Below are 26890 nucleotides of genomic sequence, written 5' to 3' on the forward strand. Positions count from 1 at the left end.
CATCATGCTCCAATTTGTCTGGGTTTCTGAGACAAATGTCATTTGTTGTTGTCCGTTTTGAAAAGACAATCAGAGCTCATGATCACTGAGTCAGTGGTAATGTCAGCATGTGGAGTCTGACCCTCCGTCAGTGCCCTGTGTGCACATACACTGCCATTACTACTGGGCCATCTCTACAGGAAGCAGATAAGAGGAACAATATAAATTTAGATTAGCCTAGCTTAGCATGATGACTGAAACCTTTGTCAAAATCGTACACTTTTCTGCTAAACTCAGCTAACTCCTCCTAAAACATTCCAGATGCTTCATGATAGGATGACTTTATTAACATAGTGATCTATGTGGATGTGTTAATGCGGGGCTGACAAAGTTGAACCTGAATCTGGGGTCAGAAATGTGAAACTAGGCTGGAAAGAACCATGTGAGAATCAACTGTATCCTTAACTTGTTGTTACGCTGCACAGTTACATGTGTAACTTGCTACATGTGAAGCTAAAGTATGTATCAGCCCCTCTACAAAATGTAACTATATGTGTAGTGTAATATGTAATGTAACTAATGTAAATGGTAAATCTAGGAAAAAAAAAACAAGGTGTGAAAAATTAATAATTTGCAGGTCACACTTGTATTTTTCTCTAATTCTGCTCCTTCTGCTCTTTGAGTGAGGAGTCTTGCCGGTTTCAGTTTCCTGCCACAGTCCAAACACACAGCATGGTGTTTGAGTGTGTCTGTCCGTTAGTGATAGAATGGCGGCATGCCCTCTTTCCCAATGCATGCTGGGATTGAGCTCCAGCTCCAGGATCAGTGGTTTATAATCAGAAAGTTTGACACTCAGAACACATTTCACTTTATTACATGTTTGGAATATTTTATGAATAAACTGTCTTGGATCTGTACATCAGAATGAAGAGAACAAAGAAAAGAATGATGTACTGTGCAGCCAAGACCTACGTTCTTACTAAATGATTACATGATTGTTAAAAAAAAAAACTAACACTGTACATCACATTTTTCACATCGTTACGTTGTGTTACAAAATATGTCTTTTCCTCCAAACTTTACACTTTAGGATAAGTCTTTTTACACCTTTCTTATTTATTTTGTTGCAATATTTCACCTTGACATCCTAAAAATCTCCACATACTGTACACCGAGAACTTGATATCTACAGACCCTGTTCTTCTCATCTCCCAGGAGTCTCCCTGGTTTTAATATATTCATCATTTACTGTAAACAAAAGTGAAGCTGCTACTGAAGAGGTGGAGACACGAGCGGGCGCCGACAGAAAAACTCAAAATCCGACAAATGTTAAAACACACTTAACAGAAATATACAAACTGTACACAGGCTTGACACAAAGAGGAGAGAGACTGATGTCATCAATAAAACAAGCTTCAGTGGCTCTTAAACTGAAAATAATGCCTTTTTAAATTATGCATTTGATGTCGCTGATGTGTTTTTCTTGTGTGGATGTTTCCCCTTTTGCTCCCCAGTGTGTTACCGTTAAGCTGAAATTCTTTTCAAACACACAGATTAGTTTTTTTTTCCTAAGTGGCTGAGAGGTGCAGTAGTGTGTATGTAAGCAGAGCTCAAGGGTCCTGGTGCAACTTTGGGGATTATGGGGATCTATGCTTTTGGAGCAAATCAGTCATGTTCTATATATGCTAATTCGAGAGCTTAACAAGACAGGGATTTCTAGAATTTGTCAACCTGGGACATATTCTTACATTCCAGTCCAGTATGACTGTTGGTCATTTTATGTATTCTGGGATTTGGGGATCAACCTGGCAAAGCAGGTTATTAACTGGTAATAATTAGGTAAGAATTATGCAAATAATTTAGGGAATCTGCTCTGCTAAAGCTCAATATCAGCTAAGATAGGTTACCAGCCTGTCTTGGGGCCCTGTCTTGTAGGGCATGTATTCAATGGGTAGTAGGTGGGGGGTCCACTTAAGTCCTGAGGGTCTCCTACCCTGTGAGTAAAATGTTGCAGCATTAGAACCAATACAATCCGTGGGCGTGCACCAGGCACGTGGACAGCTCATCTCACTGAGCGGTTTCCCACGGCACCCTGCAGCTCTCTTTGGATCAGAGAAGCTCACGATGAGCCGCCGCTGGTTTCTTCTCGTACACTTTTTAAGGTGCCGTGCATTTCCTGGTGAGTCTTTCTGACTGAGCTGCTGCAAAACTGTTCTGTCATCACGCTGTCACAGTCCCTTTGGTGGGGAGGAAAGAGGTGATTTTATAACTGATGCTAGTTTCTATGATGTCACCCAGTCAGTTTACCACTAGCTGTCATTTTGTTAGTGGAACCAGAACTGGAACCATTATTTTCAAAGGAGAGTGCAGCTGGTTTTTCCAATGGCATTCCAGTTATACTTTATGTTATAGTGTTATTGTGAGGAAGGTCAGAGCCTCCTCATCACTTCATGTGTTACTGTGAGGAAGGCTGCATTCTCCTCATTGCTCCACACTGATGTTTTGAGCTCTTGGTGCTTCATCATCATCATCATTTATTCACTTAGCCTACTTCCAGTGTTTCCACTCACATTTTTGATTGTACATACATACAAAGTGAACATGAACATGGAAACATGTTCAATCATACTCATTCTTAATGATACCTCTATTTAAGCTGTCATGTCTTATAAGAGGAGATCCACATTACAAGTAAAACTAGAAAACTAAAGTTTTCTGTCTTCGTGCCAGCATCTGGAGGCCCTTAGAGGACCTGCAGCTTTATAGCCCTGTCTATTGGCTTGACTGAGCTGGATGCTGCTCAAGCCCCGGACATCTAATGCTTTCCTGCAATGCAGCCCAGTCTCTGGCAGCCCCACAGGCGCACCGTGATCCTCCGCCTGTGGAAACACCATTTTCCACAGTCTATGTGCTTGTAGCACTGGACTGTGCAATGATTCCTCAAAATAAAGCCCTTAAACTGTCCTGTGTGCAGCTACAGAGTGTAGAGTTATACAGTGGATTGTACTTCCTTGGTGCAAAGACTTTGGGCTGTTTCCTTAGACATGCTTTATCAAAAACACAGCAGCTACATGAGTAACTTGTGTTACTTGTGTGTGCACCCAGTTGAGTGACACACAGAACACCAGCACTGGGTCAGTACCTGGTCCTCACCAGGAGGGGGCTGCACCCTACAACGCAGGTATTCAAAAGTGTGTCAGTGAGTCCTGTGCACCTGCCCGCAGTGCTCAGATCCATTTCTCAGCCTGAGTGTCAGATGAGTCTTTCCTCTGGTGGCACTTTGAGCATGCTGTCCATCTCCAGCCGAGCTCCAGCCAGCTCCTGAGAGCTGGGGCTGTACGCGCCCTCCGACTGGCGCTTCTTCCTCGCCGTGAGCACCATGAAGGTCAAGCCGATGATCAGTATCAGCACACAGAATGAGAGCAGGGGGATGGCAACCACCAGCCAGGGGATTGCCTGTTTTTGTGCTTGTTTCTGCAAAGGCACAGAGGGCAGAGGTTGGACTAGAATGTCATAAAAGAATCATTTTGTTTTAGTCACTTATCTGAAAGCACATCCTAAAGAAATAAATGAACATTTCATAGAACAAAATAAAGGTTTTAGTTTATTGGACGTTTGTTGGATGGTTGAATGTTTTTAAAGTGTTGCTAGGCAACAAGTGGCCTGCATGTGTACCACTAAGGAAGAAAAATGTAAGAAACATACGTTGGTGTCACAGATTGGACCGCTGTAGCCAGGTGGGCATTCACACACAAACATGTTGAATCGATCCAAACAGGAGCCACCATTTCGGCAGGGGTTGGACTGACACTCATTGATCTCCACTTCACACCTGCAACACACAAAATACACAAAGTCACACCTGAAAAGAACATAAAGAGACACACTGAACGTTTTTAAAGACATTTTAGAGACGTTGAGACGTTAAATAGCCATCAGATGGAAAGGGCTGCCTCTCACAGGGACTTATCAGACAGTTTTCTGAGGCTCTGTAATAAATACTTACTAGTTTCAAAGTTTGAATATTTCTTTGTTCTATTTTTCTCTGTTTTGTCCACATCTAATGCTTTTAGATACAATTTTCATTAGTTAGATGTTAGTTTGAGTGATGTTGCTATTATAGGCCTGGATTATAAGAAGCTAAATCACAATGCAGTACTGACTAGAAGTAATAAAACACTGGTACACTGAGGTCTTTAGCTGTATGGCAACACTGTCTCATCCTTCTCTTAATGTAAAATACTGTATCTAATAACAATAATGCTAAATGATCTGTTTCACTGCAGATAGTTTGGCTCATCACAGCAGGCCCTTAGATGAGGCCCAATGCTTTACATGTGGTGCCAATCCTCATTAACATGTGCTTCCCTGTAGTGCTATCTGCAGACAGTTTTGCTTCATTTGTCCAAGTTTTGAGACACTTTATCAAGTTTGTCATGCTTTGTCCAAACAATGAAAACTATCATTTCAAAATAGAAGAACATTATATCTTTCCAGAAGCAGAATCCCTGTTACTCTGGATAATCCACAATTATCCAACTATTTTCAAACTACTGTTTACTGAAGAAATAATCTCAATGAAAACCTAATACAGCGACAGCAAAATATGTTGTAAGAATATGTATTTGTAATTTTGGTGATCTGGCCATTGAAGACTTTGGTACTGTACTCTAAGAGTCAAATCTAATCAATATGAGCTCACCTGCTGCCTGTAAAACCTGGCATGCACGTGCAGTTAGCTCCCCACAACCCATCATTGCAGATTCCATCATTTGCGCACTGGACATCTTCACCACACTGTATCGGAGGATAATCCCATCTGGTGGAGGTAAAGGTATTAAACTTTGCTTTAATGAATGATGAATGACATGTCAGAGTTCTGTGGTGCTAAATCAGAGTACTCACTGGCAGACAGGGCCTCTGTAGTCCTTGGGGCATATACAGCTGTACATGTTGGGTCCATCCTGACAGGTGCCTCCATGTTGACATGCGTGATGCTCACACTCGTCAAGATCTTCTTCGCAGTGTGTGCCAGCATATCCAGGGTGGCACTGGCACTCAAAACCAGCTAAGTAGTCCCTACAGCTTCCATGAACACAAGGCTGCGACGCACAGTCATCAGCGTCTGTTTCGCACTGTTCTCCCTCCCAACCCATGTCACAGACACAGCCAAATTTATTAAAGAGGTCCTCACATGTGGCTCCATTTAGACAAGGACCAGAATCACAAACAGGAGCACTGGTACAACCTAAATGAATCTTTGGTTTTCCATCTAAATGGAACTGAGACGGCTGCGGTGCTTTGTAGTCATCTACAAAGGGAAGGTAGACTCCTCCGACCCTCACTGCACTCAAGCAGCCAGTGAAGCTCTCTGCGATAGCCAGCGTGGCCCCCTTCTCATTGAGGAAGTGAAGGCTTCCTGTGCGCTGCGGCACGCTGCTGGCGTCTGTGATTCCATCCACAGTGATGATCCAGGTGGAGGCTTTGCGTTCCTTCTCAGCCATTGAGATGTTGACGCGATGCCAGCTCCCGTCAGCCACTCGACGAGCTCCCGTGAAGGTCAGCGTCTCAACATTGTTGCCAATGTGGATCTCCACCCGGACTGAAGAGTCCAGCAGACCCACCAGCAGCAGGTCGGAGCCCCAGGAGGCTCTCAGGAGCACAGCGTTCTCTGAGCGAGTCCGCAGCTCCATGTATATGTCAGAGACAGGGTCAGCCAGGGAGCCTCCAGCACTGTAGTGCACAGGGTTGTTCTCAAACGTGGCATTGTACACACCTGAGGGTCAACACGGAGACACTGATTTGGATTTGTTTGTTGCAGCACTGAACAAGGCATCTTCATGGGAAAGCATCCAACATTCCAAACATCCAAACATTATAAATCATCCTACTCGTCTAGTAAAAGGTTCCTCAAAGTGATTAGATCATCAACTGCATGGGATTAATGTACACATAAGGGCACTTGCATTTCTTAAATGGTATGAACAATTTATGGGTTAGTGGTAGCCACTGTGATAGAATGATGTGAATGTTCTTACACTCATATCCATCAGGAAGGTCCACACAATGGCCGCCGTTGACACAAGGGCCACTAACACACCACACGCGCGTTTCACAGGTCTTTCCAGTGTATTCCGCTGGACAAGAACACGTAAAATCATTGAAGGTGATGGTGCATTCTCCTCCATTATGACAAGGCCTCACCTGCACAAGAAAGCATTGACATTTTGTAGAATCCAGACACAAGGAACTCATATAACCTTCAAACAGTTTGTAGAAGGGACAACCTATGCATCTGTGTCTTATCTGTCTGTGTAGCTCTGGGGACTGTGAGGCTGAAGAACACTGTGGTGAATCCTCTGTAAACTGTTTCATTTGGGAGGTTTAGCATCCTCGCTCCTCCATATCCTGACACTCCTCACTGTCATTCTGTAGATACACTCTAATGCATTAAACTTTCCCTGTACTATTTGGTATTTAACTAACTCTATTGTCCATGTATGTGTTTGTATCGGCAGATTAGATTTCTCGTTGCTGCTCAGTTTGTTTGGGAGTTCCCTCCAGCTGACTTTATGGCCATTTGCTATCAAATGGTCAATGAAAGCAGCCTATTCCATGTTGTTCCTGATGACTAGGACTAACTAACTAACACAGCTACTGTGAGGAACAAAGCAGATTAAGGAACAGTGTCCTACCTTACAAGTATCATCACTGAGGCAGCCCTGGTTTACATTTTCAGCATCAGCTGATAAATACACTTCCTCATCATCCGAGCTGTTCCAGGCATCCACATCTAGATGCACTGAGTTTAAACGAAGGTCCTGCAGGCAACCTTTGTAATGCCCCCCCCACACATCAGCGTCCAAGTCTCCTGGAAGTCCTCCTACATACGCCTGATCCCCACTGTTCACGTTCACCTCAGGGATCTCTCCTATTCCATAGCGTAGCCCTGCATGCTCAAAGATCACTTGTCTGTGATGGACTTCCACTTGTAAAAGCTGCTTCTCGCCTGTGGTCACAAATATCGGAGCTGTAAGTGGGGCACTGTTGGGCAGGGAGCTGACGAAAACCCTCCCCCTCCCCAGGTAGACTGAGAAGTACACCCCCCCCTCTTCTTCCATTGCGGGCCTCCTCAGCTGGAACAGCAACCCATCTGGCTTCAGTGACCTCAGGAAGAAGGACACATTGAAGCTGCTCCCATGGCTCTGACCTATATCATAGGCACTGAAGCTCACTGCGTCCTCGTGGCTGTACGTCCATGAAGGGATTTCTGTCAATTGGAAGTTTGGATTAATCACATGAAGAATAGGAAAATAAGAGTAGAACAGTTAGTAATCTTGCTTTTGTTTTTGGTTGCTGACATCAAGTGCTATATTTTTTTTCTATACATATATTGTTAAGTCTTGAAAATACAAACCAATTGTCAAGGCACAACAATTAAAACACCAAAACCAATCAAGAAAATATAGATTTGTTGCAGCCATAGGGGTTTTACGTAAAATAAGAGAAAGAACACATTAACCAATGACATTTGTGCAGTGGCGGAATGTTAATAAGTGCATTTACTCAACTGTTCTAAAGTACAATTTTGAGCATTTAAGCATTTCATTATTATCCTATTTTATATTTCTACATTTCACTACAAAGGGAAACGTTGTACCTATCACTCCACTACATTCACACAGCTGTAGTTACTAGTTATTTCTTAAATGAAATGCTCTGCGCACTCACAGCCCGTGTCAGGCTATATTCAGCCTAAAGTCAGGCCTAAGCTGGGTGGAACTGTATTGAGTTTTATGTGATGTCACCAAACTCAATGCACTAATAAGACCATTCATATCTTATAAGAATGATAATGGAGAAGTTGCTCCACCCTGACAGGAGCAACAAAACCAGTCAGGAGGATAGGGAGATGTAAATCTACTGGATGTCACAGATATCAATAAATGTTCTGAGAAGAGGTATTCGGGTATTTTCATGCTGTGGTACAGCTACTTTTAGTTAATTAGATTAGAGGACTGGTTTGACAAGATTTGTCAAAAGGTAAAAAACCTGCTGGTGCTTACCCTCAGAGCAGCTCTCGCTATAGAAGGGCCGGTAGCAGTCACACTGATAGCTGGTCCACAGGTCCACACAGCGCCCATGTCCATAGCAAGGGTCAGGAGCACACCATTCAGTCTTACTGCATCCCAGCTCATGGCCCTGGTCCTCTGGAAGTGTTTGCGGTAGGATAGGCTTGGAGTCGATCATCAGGTCTTCCATACATCCAATGAAGCCTACACTACTCACAGAGTACTCTAAAAGCTCCTCTGGTGCCCCACCCACGTAAATATGAGTGAAGGCTTCAGATGGCTGGAAAGGTGGTTCATCAGCACCACCATCTATAACTCTGCATCCTTCCCTGTTACAACCAGGGCCTTTCAGAATCAAAACCAGACCTTCGTTATCTACAAACACATGAGCATCCCGCCAGTCTCCATCACTAACCAAACCAGGAAATGTTACATCCAGCTCAGTCTCCTCAGAAAAGACTTTTGCATGAAGACCTCCGTTCACTATCTCCAGGAGGAGGTGGTTGTCCACATCTCCCCTGTAGAAGAGCAACATATTGGGTATAGTTGTCCGGAAGCGTAGCTGTACCCCCAAACCACGATGAACTTGGTGCTCTACCTCCCTCCGGGTCCTTTCTTCTAGCAGAACCTGGATGTGAATGAATCCAGGAGTGGAAAAGGAGAAAGTTGTTCTCGTGGAGCACTGCTCATCATAGAAGCCATGAGGGCACAAGCACGTGTGGCCGTGTTTACCACCCTCCAGCCACGGATGGCACGTGGCTCCATTCTGGCATTTATGGTTCACGCAGCCGTAGAGTTTCACATGGCAGTGATCACCTCCCCAAGGAAGCTGGCCTGGCTCTGCCTCGGGACAGTGGCAGGTGTAGGACGCCCTGCCATCTTCACACCAGCCACCATTCTGACAGGGCTGGCTCTCACATTCATCAATGTTCACTTCGCACAGCTCACCTGGAGGGAGACGACACTTTGGGTTAGATACGGTGCAGGCTGGCTACTAGAGGGTCCAGCGCTGCAGAAGGGAAGGATGAATCTTCACTTTTTTGCATTTTTTCTGTCAATAAATCTCATGAAGAGACCAAAAGCCACAATGTGTGAGTTTGTCTCTCAGTGCTGTCTGACTTCCCTACCCTGTCAGTGGCTTTCAGCCCCAAGCCCATTGGTTCCTAATGAGATGAGATGTAAATCTTAAGGGGGAACCTTTAAAAAGCCTCACAAATGTACGGTTGTATTTTTAAAAGGCAGATGTGAAGAAATGCAGCAGCAGCAGTTTTATACATACACTTGATGTTCTAGAGAGTTTATTTTAATTTCTTTTTTTTTGTGTACCATAACTGGTTCTCTTGTGTGTATTCAGTCACCTCATAGAACATTAAAGTAAGCAGAATTTAACAGTGACATCTCATCATCTGAAATAATGAGGTGCTTTTACTTTTCATAAGTGTGGGTTCAGTGTGTATGTGAATGAAGCCTCTAACTTCAACATGTCAGGTGTGTGTGATTGTTACATTGGTAAATATGGAGGGCTTGGCGCCGAAGGGCTTCTTATATTAGCTTATACAGGACACATTTTGATGGAACTAGAACCAGCTGCTGTCGCCACGTCCTGAACACCTGTTTGCATTATCAGACTGTGAATCACTCTCAAAACAATATTGCTACACAACATGTTGGCACAATCATTTCCTCAATAGACGAATGCAATATACGGGCGCTAAAATGTATCAGTAACAATGCTGAGAAGAGATAAGAATGAATATCTTCACCTTGAAATAATGCCCACCAGCTTTCACCAAGGCTTTTACAATTCTTTGCTATCAAATCAACTGATACTGAAGTTTTTTTGTTAAAAATCTTTATAATCATATAAACTCATTTCTAATTTCCAACTAATAGACTCATGTGTTCTTACTCATTTGACACCTTCACCCACATTCAAAGAGCTATCATGACACTGCAGGAGGCTTCTGTTTGTGCACAGTGTCAGTGGCAAGTCCTGCTTTGTCTGTGCACTGATTCCTGGAGGACTTCAGGGAATTGTGGGCGTTGCTGGTCTACCTGCTGCTTCAGTTGGTTAGTTGTGTTTTTGTATAACTTTGGTGTTTTAAAAAAAATAATAATTTGGATCTTAACTAATGCTTTAAAACACCAGTCAGATAAAGTCAGCACTTTTAGTGGACCTACTGTGATCAGGTGCAGTTGTCTCAAAGGATCATGTTGCAGCCATTGCAGAAGGTTTGGCGGCTGCTGGCTGAGGTGATCTACTCAATTGCCAACACTTTTTGTACCTATAAGTCATTTCAAACCCAAAATATGTCAGAATTGTGCCCGGATTTAAAAATAGCAGAGTTCTTGTTTAACAAAACTTCAGCCTCAACGTCTACGTCTTTCTGCTTTGTTTTTTTCTTGTTCTGAGTTTCTCTTTTTCTATTCCTTCCTCTTTGCCTATCATTGTTACTGAGTTATTTCATATTGTTGGATACATCCTCCGTCTGTAATGGTTCTGGAACAAAGATTATTCGTTGCTCAGTCTCACCCTCAGCTTGTTCTGTCTGCATTTCTTTCTTTTTCACTTGCCCTTTCTTGTTTCCAGGCTGCTCGGTCTCTTTCTACTGATCTCTCACTCCCTCCTGGCTGCTCTTTCTGCTGGTTGGACACACTCCTAAATAAACGATTTGTCAATAAATACAAACAAGTATTGATGCTTTTCTTTTGACATAACATGTATGTAGGGTACATAGCATGTACATAATAAGGTACGCATTATAGCATTCATAGTCTAACTTTAGCCACAGCTCATTCTGGCCTTGACTTTTAAAAACTAACATTTTGACATTTAAGTATCAATTAGGAATATTAACTATTTTTAGTAATCTAACATTGACATAGAATATGAATTACTATATGGTCAGCATCTTTGAAAGCCCTGGACCACCAGGGAATCCTAACAGAGATTTGATGGCTGTAGCCTTCCAGTAATTGTAGTTTGGCCCCGTTTTTTTTTTTTTTTTTTCTGGGACTGAACAATGTTGAACGTCATGAGTTGCCCACCAGCAGATCAGTTGGATTTAATGCTAGGCTCATTACTGATGTTTAACTATTAATTATTAAATACTGTGATTTGTGTTTTCATCTTTATTTTCTGGACCCAATTTTTGTGTTTCATTTTAGTGTTCATTTCAAAACAACCCAAAATGGTAGATGTTGATTAATGTTGAGACAACGAGTGCTGCCACTAACAGTACATTCTTAAATTTAACATGCAGCAGATTAAGTCTCACCTAGAAATCCAACAGAGCATGTGCAGGTGTAGCCGTTGATCTTATCCTCACAAGTGCCTCCGTTCTGGCAGGGTTCAGACTCACACTCATCAATGTTGACGGAGCAGTTCTCTCCTGTAATGTGAAAGAAATGACATGATTGTCAGAAGGTTTGAAAAGGTGTGACATCTGAGATTGGTCTCTATAGTTTTACTGACCTGCGAACCCTGGCTGACACTGGCAGATGTATCCAGCTGCGTCAGCAAAGCTCAGCTCCCAGTCCAGCTCCCAGTGAGACGGATCAGAGCGCTCAAAACACTCTCCACCGTTCTCACAGGGCTGCTCGGCACACTCATCGATATCAATCTCACAGTTTGGTCCCCCATAACCTAAAGAACACAAAACACAACATGTTTTATCCAAACTGTACACGCTAACACCTGTCTTCTACTGTTTATCTATCTGTTTTGCACTTTAGATAGATTAGATGGATTTGAATGTTCTAGTGCGGAAAGCAAAAATTGTAGTAGCTACTGTTGCAGGGAATGAATGCAGTTCTGTGTGTCTTCTTTGAGTACCTCTCAGAACGGAGAGCATCATTTAAAATTCAAATGAATGTTTTAGAAAAGAAAATGAATGAGGTGTGTGTATTAGCTGCAGGTCAGATGGTTTCTTTTCTCTGGGCGGTTTGTGAATCCTACACTGTTGCCTAATTGTGGCTTTGTGAAAACCCCTCGGCTAGAAGCGACAGCTGCCCAATCGGCTAGGTTCACGACCTTTGTGGGTCCTTGTGTGATGCTACAGAGATGTTTGCTGTGCAGCATGTAGCTCGGTACCTGGCCAGCAGAGGCAGGTGTATCCTTTGACTCCCTCTAAACATGTGGCACCATGCTGACAGGGATCAGACGCACACTCGGGGATGTCCATTTCACAGTGGTCGCCCTCGAATCCTGTATCGCTGCAGTCACACTCGTAGCTGCAAGAGACACAAATGCATTTTTATACAGCAGCCTTTTCGAAAAATGTCGCTCCCCTGGTTCTAATAACAAATATGGCAACAGGCGATAACCCCAAACTCCACTGAGGCACTATGATTTAGTCATGATCACGAGAAGTGAGTGAGTCTTGAGATTACATCATTATATGGGCGACTGTGGCTCACTTGTAGAGCAGGTCGTCCGTTCTGTGGTTCAATTCCTCCAGTCTGCACTTTGAAGTATCTTTGGGCAAGATACTGAACCCTGCAAGCTGTGTTTCACGTTGAGAATGTGTGTGTGAATGGTTAGTTTCCCCCTGCTGCAGAGCACCTTTCATGGCAGCCGCTTCCATCAGTGTATGAATGGTGTGTCGTAAAGCCTAGACAGGCTCTATGGAGATACAGCCCATTTACTATGATTGAGTTGTGAGCTTGATTAACAAGTCCAAAGAAATGACCCTTTCATAGAAATCAGGTGTTACCAGCATCTAGAAGTGAAGGCTCACAAAGTGGGGTCACACGCTGAGCAGGTATGTGTTGGGCCCAAACAAAGACATTTCTGGGATGTTTTGGAGGGATAGATGGATTATGAGGCAAAGGGCCTCTTGGCACAGACTCCTAAAATGCTCCACTTCCTAACTAGCAGCCCCATGGTGTCGGTGTGGAAAAAACAGAAAAGCTGAGGGCAAAAACACCACTTTTCAAGGTGTCCTTCTGTTTTTCCAGTTTGGCCAAGCACTATGACAATCCAAAAAGATGCTGATTTGTTACATCTGTAGTGTTTGAGGATACGCAGTGATACGCCGGTATATCTGCCTTCATCATTTCAGTCACAGTCTCCCCTGTTGTTACTCTTACAGACAGACAATTCAGTTTGAGGGTTGGCCTGTTCGTTACCTGTTCACCATGTCATGACAGATGGCTCCATTCTGGCAGGGATCACTGGCACACTCATCAATATCAACCTCACAGTCGATGCCGTCGAACCCGGGCAGACACTCGCAGGAGTACATGCCGATCATGTCGTGGCAGGTTGCTCCATGGCGGCAGGGACTGGACTCACACTCATCGATTTCAGCTTCACAGTTGACTCCTGGTGAGGAGGAGAGGAATATTACTATGAGGGTCGTTCCTCAATCAGAAGGTCGGGGGTTCGATCCCCAGCTCCTATGGGTCAACATGTAGAAGTGTCTTTGGACAAGACACTGAACCCCAACTGTGTGAATGAGTATGAATATAAGAATAGTCTCCTCCAAATTACATTTCCTATGAATGATGTGTGAATGAGTGAATGAGGATGTCATGTAAAAGCGCTTTGAGTAGTTGAAATAACTAGAAAGGTGCTATACAAATACAGACCATTTACCATTACAATGATGATGAAATGCAAATGGTCACATCTGGTAAATCCAGCTATTGTAAATAATCAGATGATTGCAGTGATAAAAGTCTTTCTTTACGTTCTCTAAGCACTTTGACAGAGTGACAGGGGAATGCAGCAGTGCTGATCTGACCTGACTGACTGCTCCCAGATAACATGAAGCTCCTCTGACACAGAGCAGACTCGTGGAGAGAGAAAGGAGTTGAAGAAAAGCAAGACGGGAGTGTTTTCTCTCACTCTGCACGGAGACTTTATCTGAGCCGCAGATAGGACGCCTGACTAAAAACGTCTTACTGCGCACTTAAAATACTCCCCGTTCCTCGTGCTTATCAGGAAAGCACGAGGAACAAAACACTTTGGTATTAACAAATGACGGAGAGGAAAAACAAGTAGAAAAACCTCAGGAGGGACAAACAAATGACGTGAGGGAGCAGAAAGTCCTCGTCTCACTGTGTGCTGAGATGATTACTGATGGCACACTTTCATCATTCATCTCAACATTTTTCCGGTCTCATGATACTGTATAACTTTGTGATTGGAAAGTTTACATGTAAGAGTCAGTGACAAAAACGAAAACCTTTTTGATATCTTCAGTTGAAGTTTGTCGATGCCAACATTAGACTAAGAGCAGCATTAGTGACACACTTAGGTTTAAGTTTAGGTGTAGGCATGGGCATTTTCTTATCATTACATTACTATCAAATGATAAACGTGGGGCCTTTACGCACCCTAGGGAGTGTCGCCCAGCTGGTAATCCAGTTTAGCAGTGACCTCATCTGCAGCAAAATGTATCATATCAGGGGAAATATTGATGCATTTTGAAGGTTTGAATATAAACACTTAAGCAGAAAATTTCCTCTTTATGTTTTTAGAGTTTGAGAGAAAGTTCAAGAGGTCAAAACACTCGTCACAGTGGGTCGTAACCCACAGCTGACTAACTACCTCCGTGGCACCATCATATTTCTGTTTACATCCCACAATCCCCCCCCAGACTGTGACAACTGTAGTTCTACAACGTTCATGTTAATCCCCAAAATGGAAGTGAGACCGAGAACAGTACCTGCAAAGCCGACCAGGCACTCACACTGGTAGTGGTCCTTCTCATTGATGCAGGTGGCGTTGTTCTCACAGGGCCGTGAAGCACATTCATTGATGTCAATTTCACAGTTGTAGCCCTGAAAACCAGGCACGCAGAAGCAGTGGTACTCTGCCACTCCGTCTATGCAGATAGCTCCATTCTGACAGGGCTCTGATGAACACTCATTCACATCTTCCTCACAGGTTTTCCCCTCGAACCCCGGTGCACAGCGGCATTCAAAGCCCTCTGGTCGTAACACACAAGACCCATTGTTCCTGCAGGGTTTATCGATGCAGTCAGTCACATGTGTCCTGCAGTTTTGGCCTCCGTATCCAGCAGGACATCTGCAGAAGTATCCGTTGAGCTGGTCCACACACAGAGAGCGGGGTTCGGAGCACGGGTTGCTCTGACACTCATCCACCTCCTCTGTGCAGTTATCACCTGTCAGGCCGTCCGGGCAGATGCAGCGGTACTCTGTGGCACCAGGGGTACTGGTGCAGTTTTCACATGGAGCAAAGAAGCAGGCGTCATAGAGCTCATCACAGCTTTTGCCCATGTATCGGACCCCATCTCTGGCACAGATACAAGCATAATCATCCATGGTCTCAATACAAGAAGCTCCATTCTGACATGGTGCAGACAGACATTTGTCTGATGTGGCTGTGCAGAAGATTCCTGAAAACCAATGAAATGTTATGTTAATGTTAAATGTTATGATTATGATTATTATTATGACTAAGATTACTTTTATTATCATTATTAGTAGGAGTAGAGGTATGAAGGGTCACAAGTAGGCATTACTTTATTTTAAGGAGCCACAAGTCTAAAGAATATCAAAAGTATGGACAATGTCATTATACCAAGTACAAACATGAACAGTCACTTATTCAATCGATTTTTAAAACTTGCAACACATGCATCTCTTAACGTGTTAACATTGCAAGTATTATATCAAAATTACAATATCAACAATTTTCAACCTATTTATGATGTTTTCCTGCAATAGTCACTCCATCTGTTTGAGTTCTGTAATTCAATCAATCAATCAATCTTTATTCATATAGCGCCAATTCACAACAGCGTTATCTCAAGACGCTTTACATAAAGAGCAGGTCAAGACCAAACTCTTTAATTAGAGAGAGAGCCAACGATTCAGGAATTCAAAATTAAGAATTCAAGAATTCCCACATGAGCAAGCATCAGATATTATATTGAGCAAATTGCTTCTTTATAATGATGCTTTCATATCTACTGGTAACCATTCCTGCACAGGACTCAAATTGCCTACACATGTGCAAGAGGTTCACAGGAAACAATGCATGCATGCACTGCACTAACTCCATTTCATTCACAAAAGCCTCCCGATTTACTAATCCCTCTCCTACAGCTGTATCACAGCTATTTCCTGTGTTCACGTTCAAGTTTTTACCCAATGAAACACAGTGTGGCTTTCTGTTGTGAAGCAGCAATAAGAAATGCAACTGATTTGTCCCAGAGGTCAGCGATACTTTGTTAGCAGTGCTATTGTGCATTAAAGGGGATCTACAATGGGTATTACTGCTGTCGGCAAGAGCCTCCCTCTCCTCCAGTTTGAGTGAGAACCAGTGCACCAGCAACCTGTCATCAAGGTAAACAGCGTGCAGCATGCGATCTGATCACCGCATGGTTCAGTTCACTTCACTTCAATTCACTTGAAAGTTTTATAGTGGAGATAACCTAACCTCTATAACTATATATCTGTCTTTCAGTATTGCATAGTAGACCTAACATCTAAGAGCAATTTGGCAATAAGTAATCTGTACTGATTCACTGAATTACAACCTCCAGGTAGCCTGGATCATAGGCTGCACACGTCAGTTCATGTCAGGACAGTCACATGACACCTGGCAGCAGCATGCTGCTGGGAAAATATATTTAACGACAATCCATTTAGCAGCAACAAACAAGTGGATGAACTGAAATGACCAAGTGGGACTGAAACAGATCACCTGCATTTAAACCTGTTACACTTATTCATTCTGACAAACCCTCTAATCTGATCGCTCTTCATTTAAAAAGACAGACTGTGTGGCGGAAGTGTTAAATCCTTACCGCCCCTCACACACATGACACACTGTTTAAAGTATAGATTCATTTGCTGTAACTACAAATGAGTTGAAATATGTAAAACCAAAACAGTTTTGCATAGGAGCACTTCCTGGATTCAAAGTGAGTTAGTTTGAGGTGCTCTTTAGATAAAGATAAATGATGACAAAAAAAAAAAGCAAGAGAACACCAAGTCACTCTCTTTATAAACAACTAAAACACCTTTATAAGGTGAAAAGCGCCAGACATTCTCAGCACTGAAATACTGCACCTGCAACGCATTTCTGTTTGATTTAGGATTCATGAGGTAATGCTGAAAACACATCAACACAGACAGGCTGGTTGGGGCTTTCAGGCCTTTGCTTCTCAAATATCCCCCATAAACATTGACAAAATAGGAACTAAATGCAAACTGCACATGGAATGAGCTTCAGGTGACTTGTTTTATGTCACAGTGATGTCCGCGTAGAAGCTGGTAATAGTGTGTGAATTAATATAGCTAAATATATATTGATTCCCATAAAGAATTCACTTATTTTCACATTAGAAATTAAGAAAATTGTACAAAAATGTACATCTGAAAACAGATCTGCCTCCAAATACTGATAATGATAAACACTTATGTCAGTCTTTAGAGAACACCTCAATCCTGGAAATATTAGGTGTATATAGGTGTATATATGTGTGTGTGTGTGTGTATGTGCATGTCATCTACATCTGCACATGTTAGATATCACCTTTGGTGAGGACTGAAGGAAACTGAGATGTGACCTGTAGGAAGGAATATTGTTTTACCGTAGAATCCAAGAAAAATCAAATGATTTTAGCACGGACACCTCATAGTTCAGGAGTTATGAGAGACAGCAAACAGTGACATGGTAGCCACCAAATCAGTCTGTCAGCCCAGGACTGAATCTATATGTCTATCTATTTATCACAGATTTCAATCTCCCTGTGAGATATTTCTTTTTTTAGATGATTTCAGTTTCAACCTTCAGCCTTCTTGTCTTTGATTACAGTAAGCCTGCATTAAAATAAGAAAACAAATTAAAATGTCTTTCAGGAATATAACAACAGATTTCCTTTTATATTATTCCATAATATTTTGGTCAGTGTGGATCTGCTGTGGCAGGAAGCTTTGGACAGGAGTCAGGTAGCCTCTTCATTTTTCATGCAGCATCTAGGGGCCACTGGTGGGATTTTCCCGTTAATGAACATGGGGCCAGCCCAACAGGCTGCTTTAGATACATAATTGTGTCTCTTGTTTCAATTAGCTTGAAGCGAGTTCAAATAATGACTGTACTGTGCATTATCTTCCATGAATAGTCACTCTCTCAGCCTGTGGGGCCGTTCTGTGTGTAATTTCGCAAAGTGGATGTGAACACTTAAACAGGGGGTGGGGGTGGGGTAGTTTAGTGGGGATTTACAATAAATACGCTGTCTCCCCTCAGCAGCCAATGCCATGAGGTCTCTGTGGAATCAGTCCACATTCCTTTTATTAGACCAATCTCAACACCCTGTCCAAAATACCCCCATCCACCAGTCCCAGCCTCCCAGCCCCCGACACTTTGATCTGTGTCCTGCTTCCAAATTCTCACTGAAGTGGAAGATATTAACAGTGAAGGGAGTTATTGGAGGGAAGAAGGGGGGCAGAGAGAGAGAGACAGAATATTCAATGAGATAAACTAGTAGTGACAAAGATATTCACTCTCATCATTTGTTGCAACAGGAACAGGGTCAGTTCAGATGATACACAGTTTGTTTTTGACCCTTTCAGGGAGCCATAAATGTGTTTGACACCACTGTGGTCCTCCTACCATTACAGAATGGGCGTCAATACACCAATACAAACACACAATTGCGACTCCATGCTTTTCGACTGTTTCAGCTTTTTCAGGAAATTACTGAAATTCTTTAACGTTTCCATCTTCAGAGGGAAGCAGTGGGCTCAGACCTGGGAGCCATGGACAGGGAAATAAAGTCAGAAAGTATTGAGGGAGAGATCTATACATCATTGGTTGGGACTTTTTCTTATGACGACAAGTAAAATAAAGAATAATCCCAGCCTTATCCTATAACAAAACCAGACTGAAATACTAATTATACTATGTATGCAGTCAAAGTGCGTGAGTAGCTGTTTCTATGCTCACGTACTGCTTTCACCAAAGACAGTCTGCCCTCAGTATCTGAAGCCCACAAGACCTTCAACCAGTCACAAAGGATTACAATGGCTACCACCGACCTATGGACCCATGGACAACATAGACTCATTCTCCAAACAAGCAACAACATCATAATTATACTAGAAGTCATAATAACTACATACTGTCATCAAGTGTAATCAAGCCTGAAAGTATAAAATCAAAGCAAGTCTCTTTACGCAATGGGAACTGCTTCTTCAGAAAAGAACAAAAACATGGTTGTTCCCAGCAGTTCTGTATTGTAACATAATCTCTCCAGTAGACATCATGTGATGCTATCAAAGTGCCTTGATTCTTTTGAGGAAATAAATTGTAAAGGCAGGCACACCCTTGTTAAAATAAAGCCACACAACTGTGTGAGCTATTCATGGAAAGATTATGCATGTGATTGTGCATGAGTAAATGACAGATGATCTCCTGTGTTGTACATGTGTGTAGAATGTGTCTTTAACCATTGACTCACTTTTTCACTTCTTGTTATGGCAATATATATGCAATAATGAAAGTGAAATAACTGTAAAATTAATAATTTAGTATGGTGTCATAAGAAGAAAAACAGTCAATTTTCAAGTAAAAACTGGTTCTAGATAATAATTATTTCATGTTTAATATATTTTCATTGTTGTGTGAAAAACATTTAGATTTGTGACATGGTCATATATAGTTCTCATTATGCTTCCTTGATCTAATGACAAGAAAAACAAAAACGTAAGAATCTGTTAAAAGAGTTCAACAAGTAACCACTTGCAACTGTAAGTATAAAATACAAATACAACATTAGTTCAGTTTAAAGTGTCATTGGCTGCATGTTTGGGGTCGTTGTCCTGCTGCAGAATAACTTTGGGGCCAATCAGACGCCTCCCTGATGGTATTGCATGATGGACAAGTATCTGCCAGTATTTCTCAGCATTGAGGACACCATTAACTCTGACCTAATCCCCAACTCCATTTGCACAAATGCAGCCCCAAACTTCCAAGGAACCTCCAGCAGCTTCACTGTTGTCTGCAGACACTCACTATTGTTCTGACATTTTTCTGCACACCAGTTCCTGTGTTTTTGTGCATAGTTGAGTCTCTTGGCCGTGTTTTCACATCGGCCACTTGTGGCCAGACTTCTACGTACAGTAGATGTGTACCTGGTCCCACTGGTTTCTGCTGGTTCTGAGCTGATGGCACTGCTGGACATCTTCTGATCTCAAAGATAAGTAAACATAATGTGTATTTCATCTGCTGCACTAAGTTTCCTTGGCCGACCACTGTGTCTACAGTCCTCATCGCTGCCTGTTTCTTTGTGCGTCTTCCAAAGAGCTTGAACAGCACATCCTGAAACCCCAGTCTGCTATGAAATCTTTGACTGGCAGAGACCTTGCTGATGCAGTGCTGATGTCTTGTCGCTGTGCTCAGTCATGGTGTTTGACCTGTGACATGAAACCGTCTTCCACAGCCTCACCTTGGTAGCAGAGTTTGGCTGTTCCTCACCCAGTTTTAATCCTCCTACAGCTCTTTCTGTTTCAGTTAATGGCTGTTTCAACCCACATATAAAATTGATGATCATTAGCACCTGTTATAATTGGTTAATCATACACCAGACTATGATCCTATAAAATCCCTGACTTTGTGCAAGTGTACCTGGAAGAATCGATGCACCAAATATTCATTTGATTTAGATTTTTTTCTTCTGTTCGCTCACTTTGCATTTTGTAAATCAATAAAAATAACCAATTACATTTTATATTTTTGAAAGCATTTTTACTTTATAGCATTTCCTCACACCTGCCAAAGACGTCTGCCAGTACTGTCTATATATTTCTTGTGCTCTTTGGCAGTTGGTCTCTGGTCTGCCAGATAAAGGCAGCTTTGAAATTGTGGCCTGGTGTTGCCTTGTTGAGGCAGAGGGTTGTTGTCATTTTCAATTCTGGTTGAGGTGTATCCTCCCCTCAGTCTGAAGTGGAGACACTAACTGTGTTTGAACTTTACAGATTAGAGTGGGCTGCAGGAGAGTGTTAGCCACCTGTAGACTAGAAGAGTCCCAGGTGGCTGTCGAGGTTTTCCGGATTAAGCTCAAGTCTCCTTGATGTAAGACGGAGACAGGATAAACATGTTGATGAGGTGAGCCTTTGCTGGCTTAATAAGAAACTTAACTTAAGCACGGTTGGGTCAAACATGAATAAAGAAACGTAATATTTAGGCTTTCAGTCCAACCATATAGTGGGTTTCATTCATTTATCCTCATCTTTGATAAATTACATTCATCTGCAACGTGTCTGCATGAATTCTGCATTTCTGAGGCCTCTGCATTCAGCACTTTATACAGTAGCACAGTACAGTGTGAGCGTGTATCTGAGAGCTCATATGCGTGATTTCATTAGTATCTGTTCATTAGATTGTGATGTTTCACAGAGAGCTCGTGTTTCCTTGTGTGGTGCGCCTCAAAGGTCAATTCTAGGTCCACTCTTTTTTCCCATGCTCACCTTTGAACCCTTGTTATGACAACGATGACAACGTTTGTTTGATTCTCTTTACAATATCTATGAGTGGAATCTATGGTATGTTAAGTTTAGGGATGAGATTGTGGTTGTGACAAATAAACCATGGTCAGTGCAAATACAAAGTAGAGTCTTATATATTTTCATATATCCTAAAATGATTTTTTTTTTTAATCAATCATAAATTCAATATTTACTCTTTTTGTGTATGTTTAGATGTGTCACTTTTCGTTTTCTCATTTGTCTCTCTCACTGTCGCTGCATTAGTTTTCTTTGTGCACTGCCTTTCCCTCTTTTTGGATCCCCGTTTTCAGTACCCTATCCTTATCCATCCCCCAACTTCTACTCTTCATTCTACTTTCCCTCCCCCTCTTTCACCACAGCAGGTTTGATGGCCTCTCTGACCTCCAGAGCCTTTCCATGTTGTAATCCCTCCGGCCTCTTTGGGCCAATCCCCTTGCTTCTCTAATCTCCTGGTGGCAGGATACCTGCACAGATTACAGTTTCAAGCTTCAACCTCTAGCATGTGTCCACTCTGTCACCTACTCTGTCACCATATTCACTCTCACATGCTCTTCCTCTTCTGTCACTTCATATTGACCTCATCTTCTGACCTCATATTTCACCAGCTTCCCAAGCTCAAACCCTCATACAAGGTGGCATACTTGTCAGGATTCTCAGGATCTGTAAAGTGGAATAACATATTTTGGGATGGTATACAGTAAAGGCAGTGCTAAAAGTAGTAGTGGAAGAAATATTCAAATCTTTTAATTAAGTAAAAGTAGCAATATCAGAGTAGAAATACTCCATTACAAGTAAATGTCCTGCATTCAACAGACTACTTAAGTTAAACGACAAAAGTATAAGCATCAAAATATACTTAAAGCACCAAACGTAAAGGTACTCACTATGTGGAATGACCCATTTCACAATAATATATACTATTATATTATTGGATAATCACTACTGATGCAATGTATTCATCACTTTAATGTTACAGGTGATCCTCATCTTAAACCCTTACTTTAATCCCATACTGCTGGGTAGTTTATGAATTTCAACAGTCTTATAATATCCTATAATAAAAATCACAATTTATTTGTTGATTATATCTAGCAACTGGTATCTAGTTATCAAGTTACCAAAGAACTGCCGGGGAGTAAAAAGTACACCAGTTTTCTTAAAAGACAGTGGGGATGGATGTACTGCTGATTAGCAAAACAAAGAGCAATGGCTTGATTTTGTTAAGGGAAGCATCTCTGACAGAAACCTGGAAAAGTGGACCTTCTACATGAGTCAAGATAAAAAGAAAAACAGAACTGCTTTGGATGTCATGCAGCTCCTCACGATTCCACATATACATGACCTTGTTAATTGCTCCTATTTTTCTTTTAATTTTTACGGCTCTTCAATGCAGATATAAAGTGGCCCACAGACTAATACAGAGCAGAGAGCCGCATATAAACACTATGACCTGTCCATTGCTCATGGTAATCCAAGAATGCAGACACAAGGTTGATCCTGACTGTTCGGACACCTGTACCTACAGTATGAGACATGACAGGGATGAAACAGGTCAGTGACAGCTGGGGGGGACAGACAGACAGACAGACGTCTCATTCACCTTTCTGACACAGCTCCAGTTAATACAGTCACACTCAGAGTGCCCTGCTGTCTGAGTGTTAAGACAGACATATTACCATCTCAGTGATATCATCCCTTAATCGGTACTAATCTCTTTTGTCTCTGACCTCTCTCTTAGGCAGATTAGCAGCTAATCTATTTTTTTATTTACTGAAAATGAAATGAAGTCTCTAAACAGACTGAATTGTTTGCTGTAATAAAATACAAGCATGGTCATTTGTCAAATATGCCTGCACATGTAAGGTTTAATTCTTATCCGTCTCATAGAAAGTTCAGATTATCATATTTCATTATCAGATTGTGCGTCCAGTGTATAGTGTACGGTGTGCCTCAAGGGTCAATCTTGCTCCACTCCCGTTCTCATGTGTACATGGACGTGATGAAAGAATTTTGTCCAACCAAACCAATTCAAATAAAAGATTCTTTTTATGTGTAACTGCAAATTCCTACAGCATATTGGTCTGATCGCTAAAATGTTTAGTATGCTGCAGATGTTTTTGCATCACGTTTGAACCCCATTTACATGTTTAACATCAGGGTCCATCTTGTGACCAAGAACATGACCTGCATGTTTCCTTTCACCTTTACTCAACTCACTCTAATGAGTGGGTAAGTCACCCAAGGGCTGCTCTCTTTTCAGAAATCAGTACAAAAATATTTTACTTCATATGCCATGTTCGTTGTCTGAATGTTGCTAACCTGATAACTTAACAGGCTTGTTAGTAAGAGACCACAAACATTGTTTCTACATAAATCTGTTTGATTAAACATTTTACTCACATGCCTGGTATCCCTCTATATCCCCAAAACAGGACCTGCCCCACAGTTAGAGAACACTTAAATATGTATTCTACTACTGGATGTATAGTTTAATATGAATGCCAATATATGAATCGACAGCTGTCATAATATAGGTTGCAAATAATAGGTAAACAAATATATGTCATAGGAGAAGTTATAATAATTGCTGACAAATTCTGTACAGTAATAAACTAATATGTCCTTATATCTAATCACAGCTACATTATACTCTGGTATAAACCATGTATTTAATGTTTGCATACTGCATATAAAGGGACATGAAGTAAAGTGTGACAACTGCACTGCTTCAGTCCATAACATGGTTTCACACACACACACACACACACACACAAAACATTACATTTTTGTACAAATGTATATAAATGTCCTGTGAGATCTGCCTTTGAGTTGTGAGATCAGTATGTTTTGTTCTGTTGTGTCTAAAAACAGTTATATGAGCAAGTTTGCTGCCTGATATTACTTTGGTACTTTAGTATTCAATAGTCAAACTTTATGGGACATTACGTTAATAAACAAATTGCTTTATGGACATTGTGTGACCTCGTACTGCACCTCCATTCATGTGCAAGCAGAAATGAATGACCCTCTTTCTGCCCTTCTCATCCCTGTTTGCTTTGTTTGAGTATGCATGACTGAGGAGCACTGATTCTGAACCAGTCATGCGTCAAATCCAGTAAAAGGGGCTAGTAAAAATTAGACATCCTCTACAATTAAGGATCCAATCATATACTAACAACTAATATTAAGAAATCCAGTAAGATATTTGCCTACAAAGCAGCAGCTTCAGTAATTAAAATAATTATCCTCCACATGCTTGGGTTTCTCAGTATTGTGGAAATTGACTGGGAACGCACCAGTCATCTCATCAGTGTTAAGTGACAAAGGACAAACCATCCTCAACTTGTCTGCATGCATTTGAATCTCCTACTATAGAGGGAGCAAAACTAGCCCAGTAAACACCTCCCAAAAACCACTTGTGCACCATTGAGGAGCATCTCTGAGAGCACTGGGGACATTCCTTGGACCTGTTCTTGATGACTGTTCCAACCAGGAAAGGGACAATCCTTGCTATAAATGATCAAACACTGGCTTGTTTCTTTCTAGTCAATAAGCATACAGTAAGTTTACGTGAGGTGAAATCGCTCTTGTGGGTATTTACGTCCTTCTTTCCAAGCAAAAGGGTGCTTTCACAGAAAAAGGATTAAACACTTGAAACCACAACAAGGAGCATGTAGCCACAATGAATCTCTCTGGGATTCAAATCCTGACATTCCCTTCAGTTCTCTAGCATTCAACTACAAATCCACACAGACACGATCATCTAAAATACCACCTCAACCACAGGAAACAATATAAACCAAGTGTTCTTTCTACTCACCCCATTTGAACATCATCATCGTCAGCAGAACAGTCTTTAGATTCAGATGAACTCTCCCCAACTCCATGGTGAAACCACCGACCTGGCTCTGTACAAGACCACAAGGTAATAAGTAGGAGAAAGGAAATGAAAAGTCCTAAAGTGGTGGCATGCTGGTGTGTGCTGGAGAAGCTCCCTGCTGTGTTGCTGTTGGCCCTGCTGTTGCCCTGTGTTCAGAGGGTGGCATGCTGCACCCTGCCCATGCTTGGCTACTAATGAGCGCACACTGGACTCAAACAGACAGCCCTCCCTGCTCAGGACTCACAGAGTGTAATCAGGCATGAGCGCAGAGAGACAACAGGAAAACATGAGCTGGATTAGCACACACACACACACCGATGCTCACTCTCTGGACTCCTGTTGAGCAGCGATACACAGGATACACAGGAACACAGTCAAATGACAGACTATTGAAAGACAAATGTGTTTGCTGATGAACTGTTGCATGAGAACCAAGATAAAAAACGAATGACAATAAAATTAGAGCTTTCCAGTTTTAACCCCTTGAAGTTGTTAATACTTTTATTGGACTAATTTCAGTTTAAATGTAACTGAAACTCTTTGAAAATCCTTTCAAAGACCACTTAAACTTGTGTTTATTGGATTCTGGACACTTTCTAATGAATGGTTGTCTGAATAACTGAAATGACATACACATTAATTTACTGTGATCATTTTTAAAAAATATAACAGGCACAATCAGCAATCAAAATTCTCCAGAAATGTAAAATCAGAATAAAATAGATGATATGAAATACTTGAACATGTGACCACACGTGTTATCTACACACACCAGTGTTAGCAGGCTCACAGGAAGTTGCCTCGTCTCAGGAATCCTAAATCCACTGGATGTCCTCGTGTGAACCAATCTTAAAGTTGTGTTGACTTGCAGGCCAGTAATTCCAGGCCAGGTTTTAGTCAGTGTCTCATTACTGTCTTCAGCAGCTTTAGTGGCTCCTTTGTAGTGTGGAGCTTAGCAGTCAGACATCCATCACATAGCCTGTTAGAGACTTGTTACCCCCCCTTTACTCCCTCCACCCCACAAACACCAGCTGTGCCTGACACCCTTACTAGACAGATTGGCACCCATGAACTTTGTGTCACCTACAGTAACTGGCACACTGGATTTTGTGCATTGTGCATATGTTTACAGTACACTTGTGTGAATAACGCTAAGATTTAAAAAAAAAAGAAAAAGAAAAAAGAAACATATGGATCTGTTGGTGTGCTGCTTCAGGTACCTGTGAGAAGATGAAATTCAATCAAAAAAGGTAAGTTTGTGTAATACTGCAGATCCATAGTCTACACATGATCTTTATAAATGTTTATAAATGTATGGCATTTGATCATGAGGTAAACAGTAGAATAACAGTAATAGAATTACGGAGCAATCTGCTAGAAATGTGTGCTTGCATATGTGATTGACCAACTTAGTGTGTTGCTTAATGAAATTGCTTTGTGGTTTCACACAGATTACATTTTAGTGATGCAA

General features: G+C 41.8%; 1 protein-coding gene across 1 annotated transcript; it reads right to left on the bottom strand.

Annotated features, from left to right (window-relative positions):
• Nucleotides 1–3231: 3231 nt before the first annotated feature.
• crb2a (crumbs cell polarity complex component 2a) lies at nucleotides 3232–25426 on the bottom strand. The gene is made up of 13 exons (XM_070850902.1): nucleotides 25360–25426; nucleotides 14726–15418; nucleotides 13182–13377; nucleotides 12145–12284; nucleotides 11527–11697; nucleotides 11330–11443; nucleotides 8046–8999; nucleotides 6675–7249; nucleotides 6018–6183; nucleotides 4885–5755; nucleotides 4682–4798; nucleotides 3685–3811; nucleotides 3232–3453 (listed from the first exon to the last, which is right to left on the bottom strand). The coding sequence occupies exons 1-13, from the start codon at nucleotides 25424–25426 to the stop codon at nucleotides 3232–3234; spliced, it is 4413 nt and encodes a 1470-aa protein (XP_070707003.1).
• Between the last annotated feature and the right edge of the window lie 1464 nt (nucleotides 25427–26890).

This window comes from Pempheris klunzingeri, chromosome 19, assembly GCF_042242105.1.
Source record: "Pempheris klunzingeri isolate RE-2024b chromosome 19, fPemKlu1.hap1, whole genome shotgun sequence".
NCBI classification, from domain to species: domain Eukaryota; kingdom Metazoa; phylum Chordata; class Actinopteri; order Acropomatiformes; family Pempheridae; genus Pempheris; species Pempheris klunzingeri.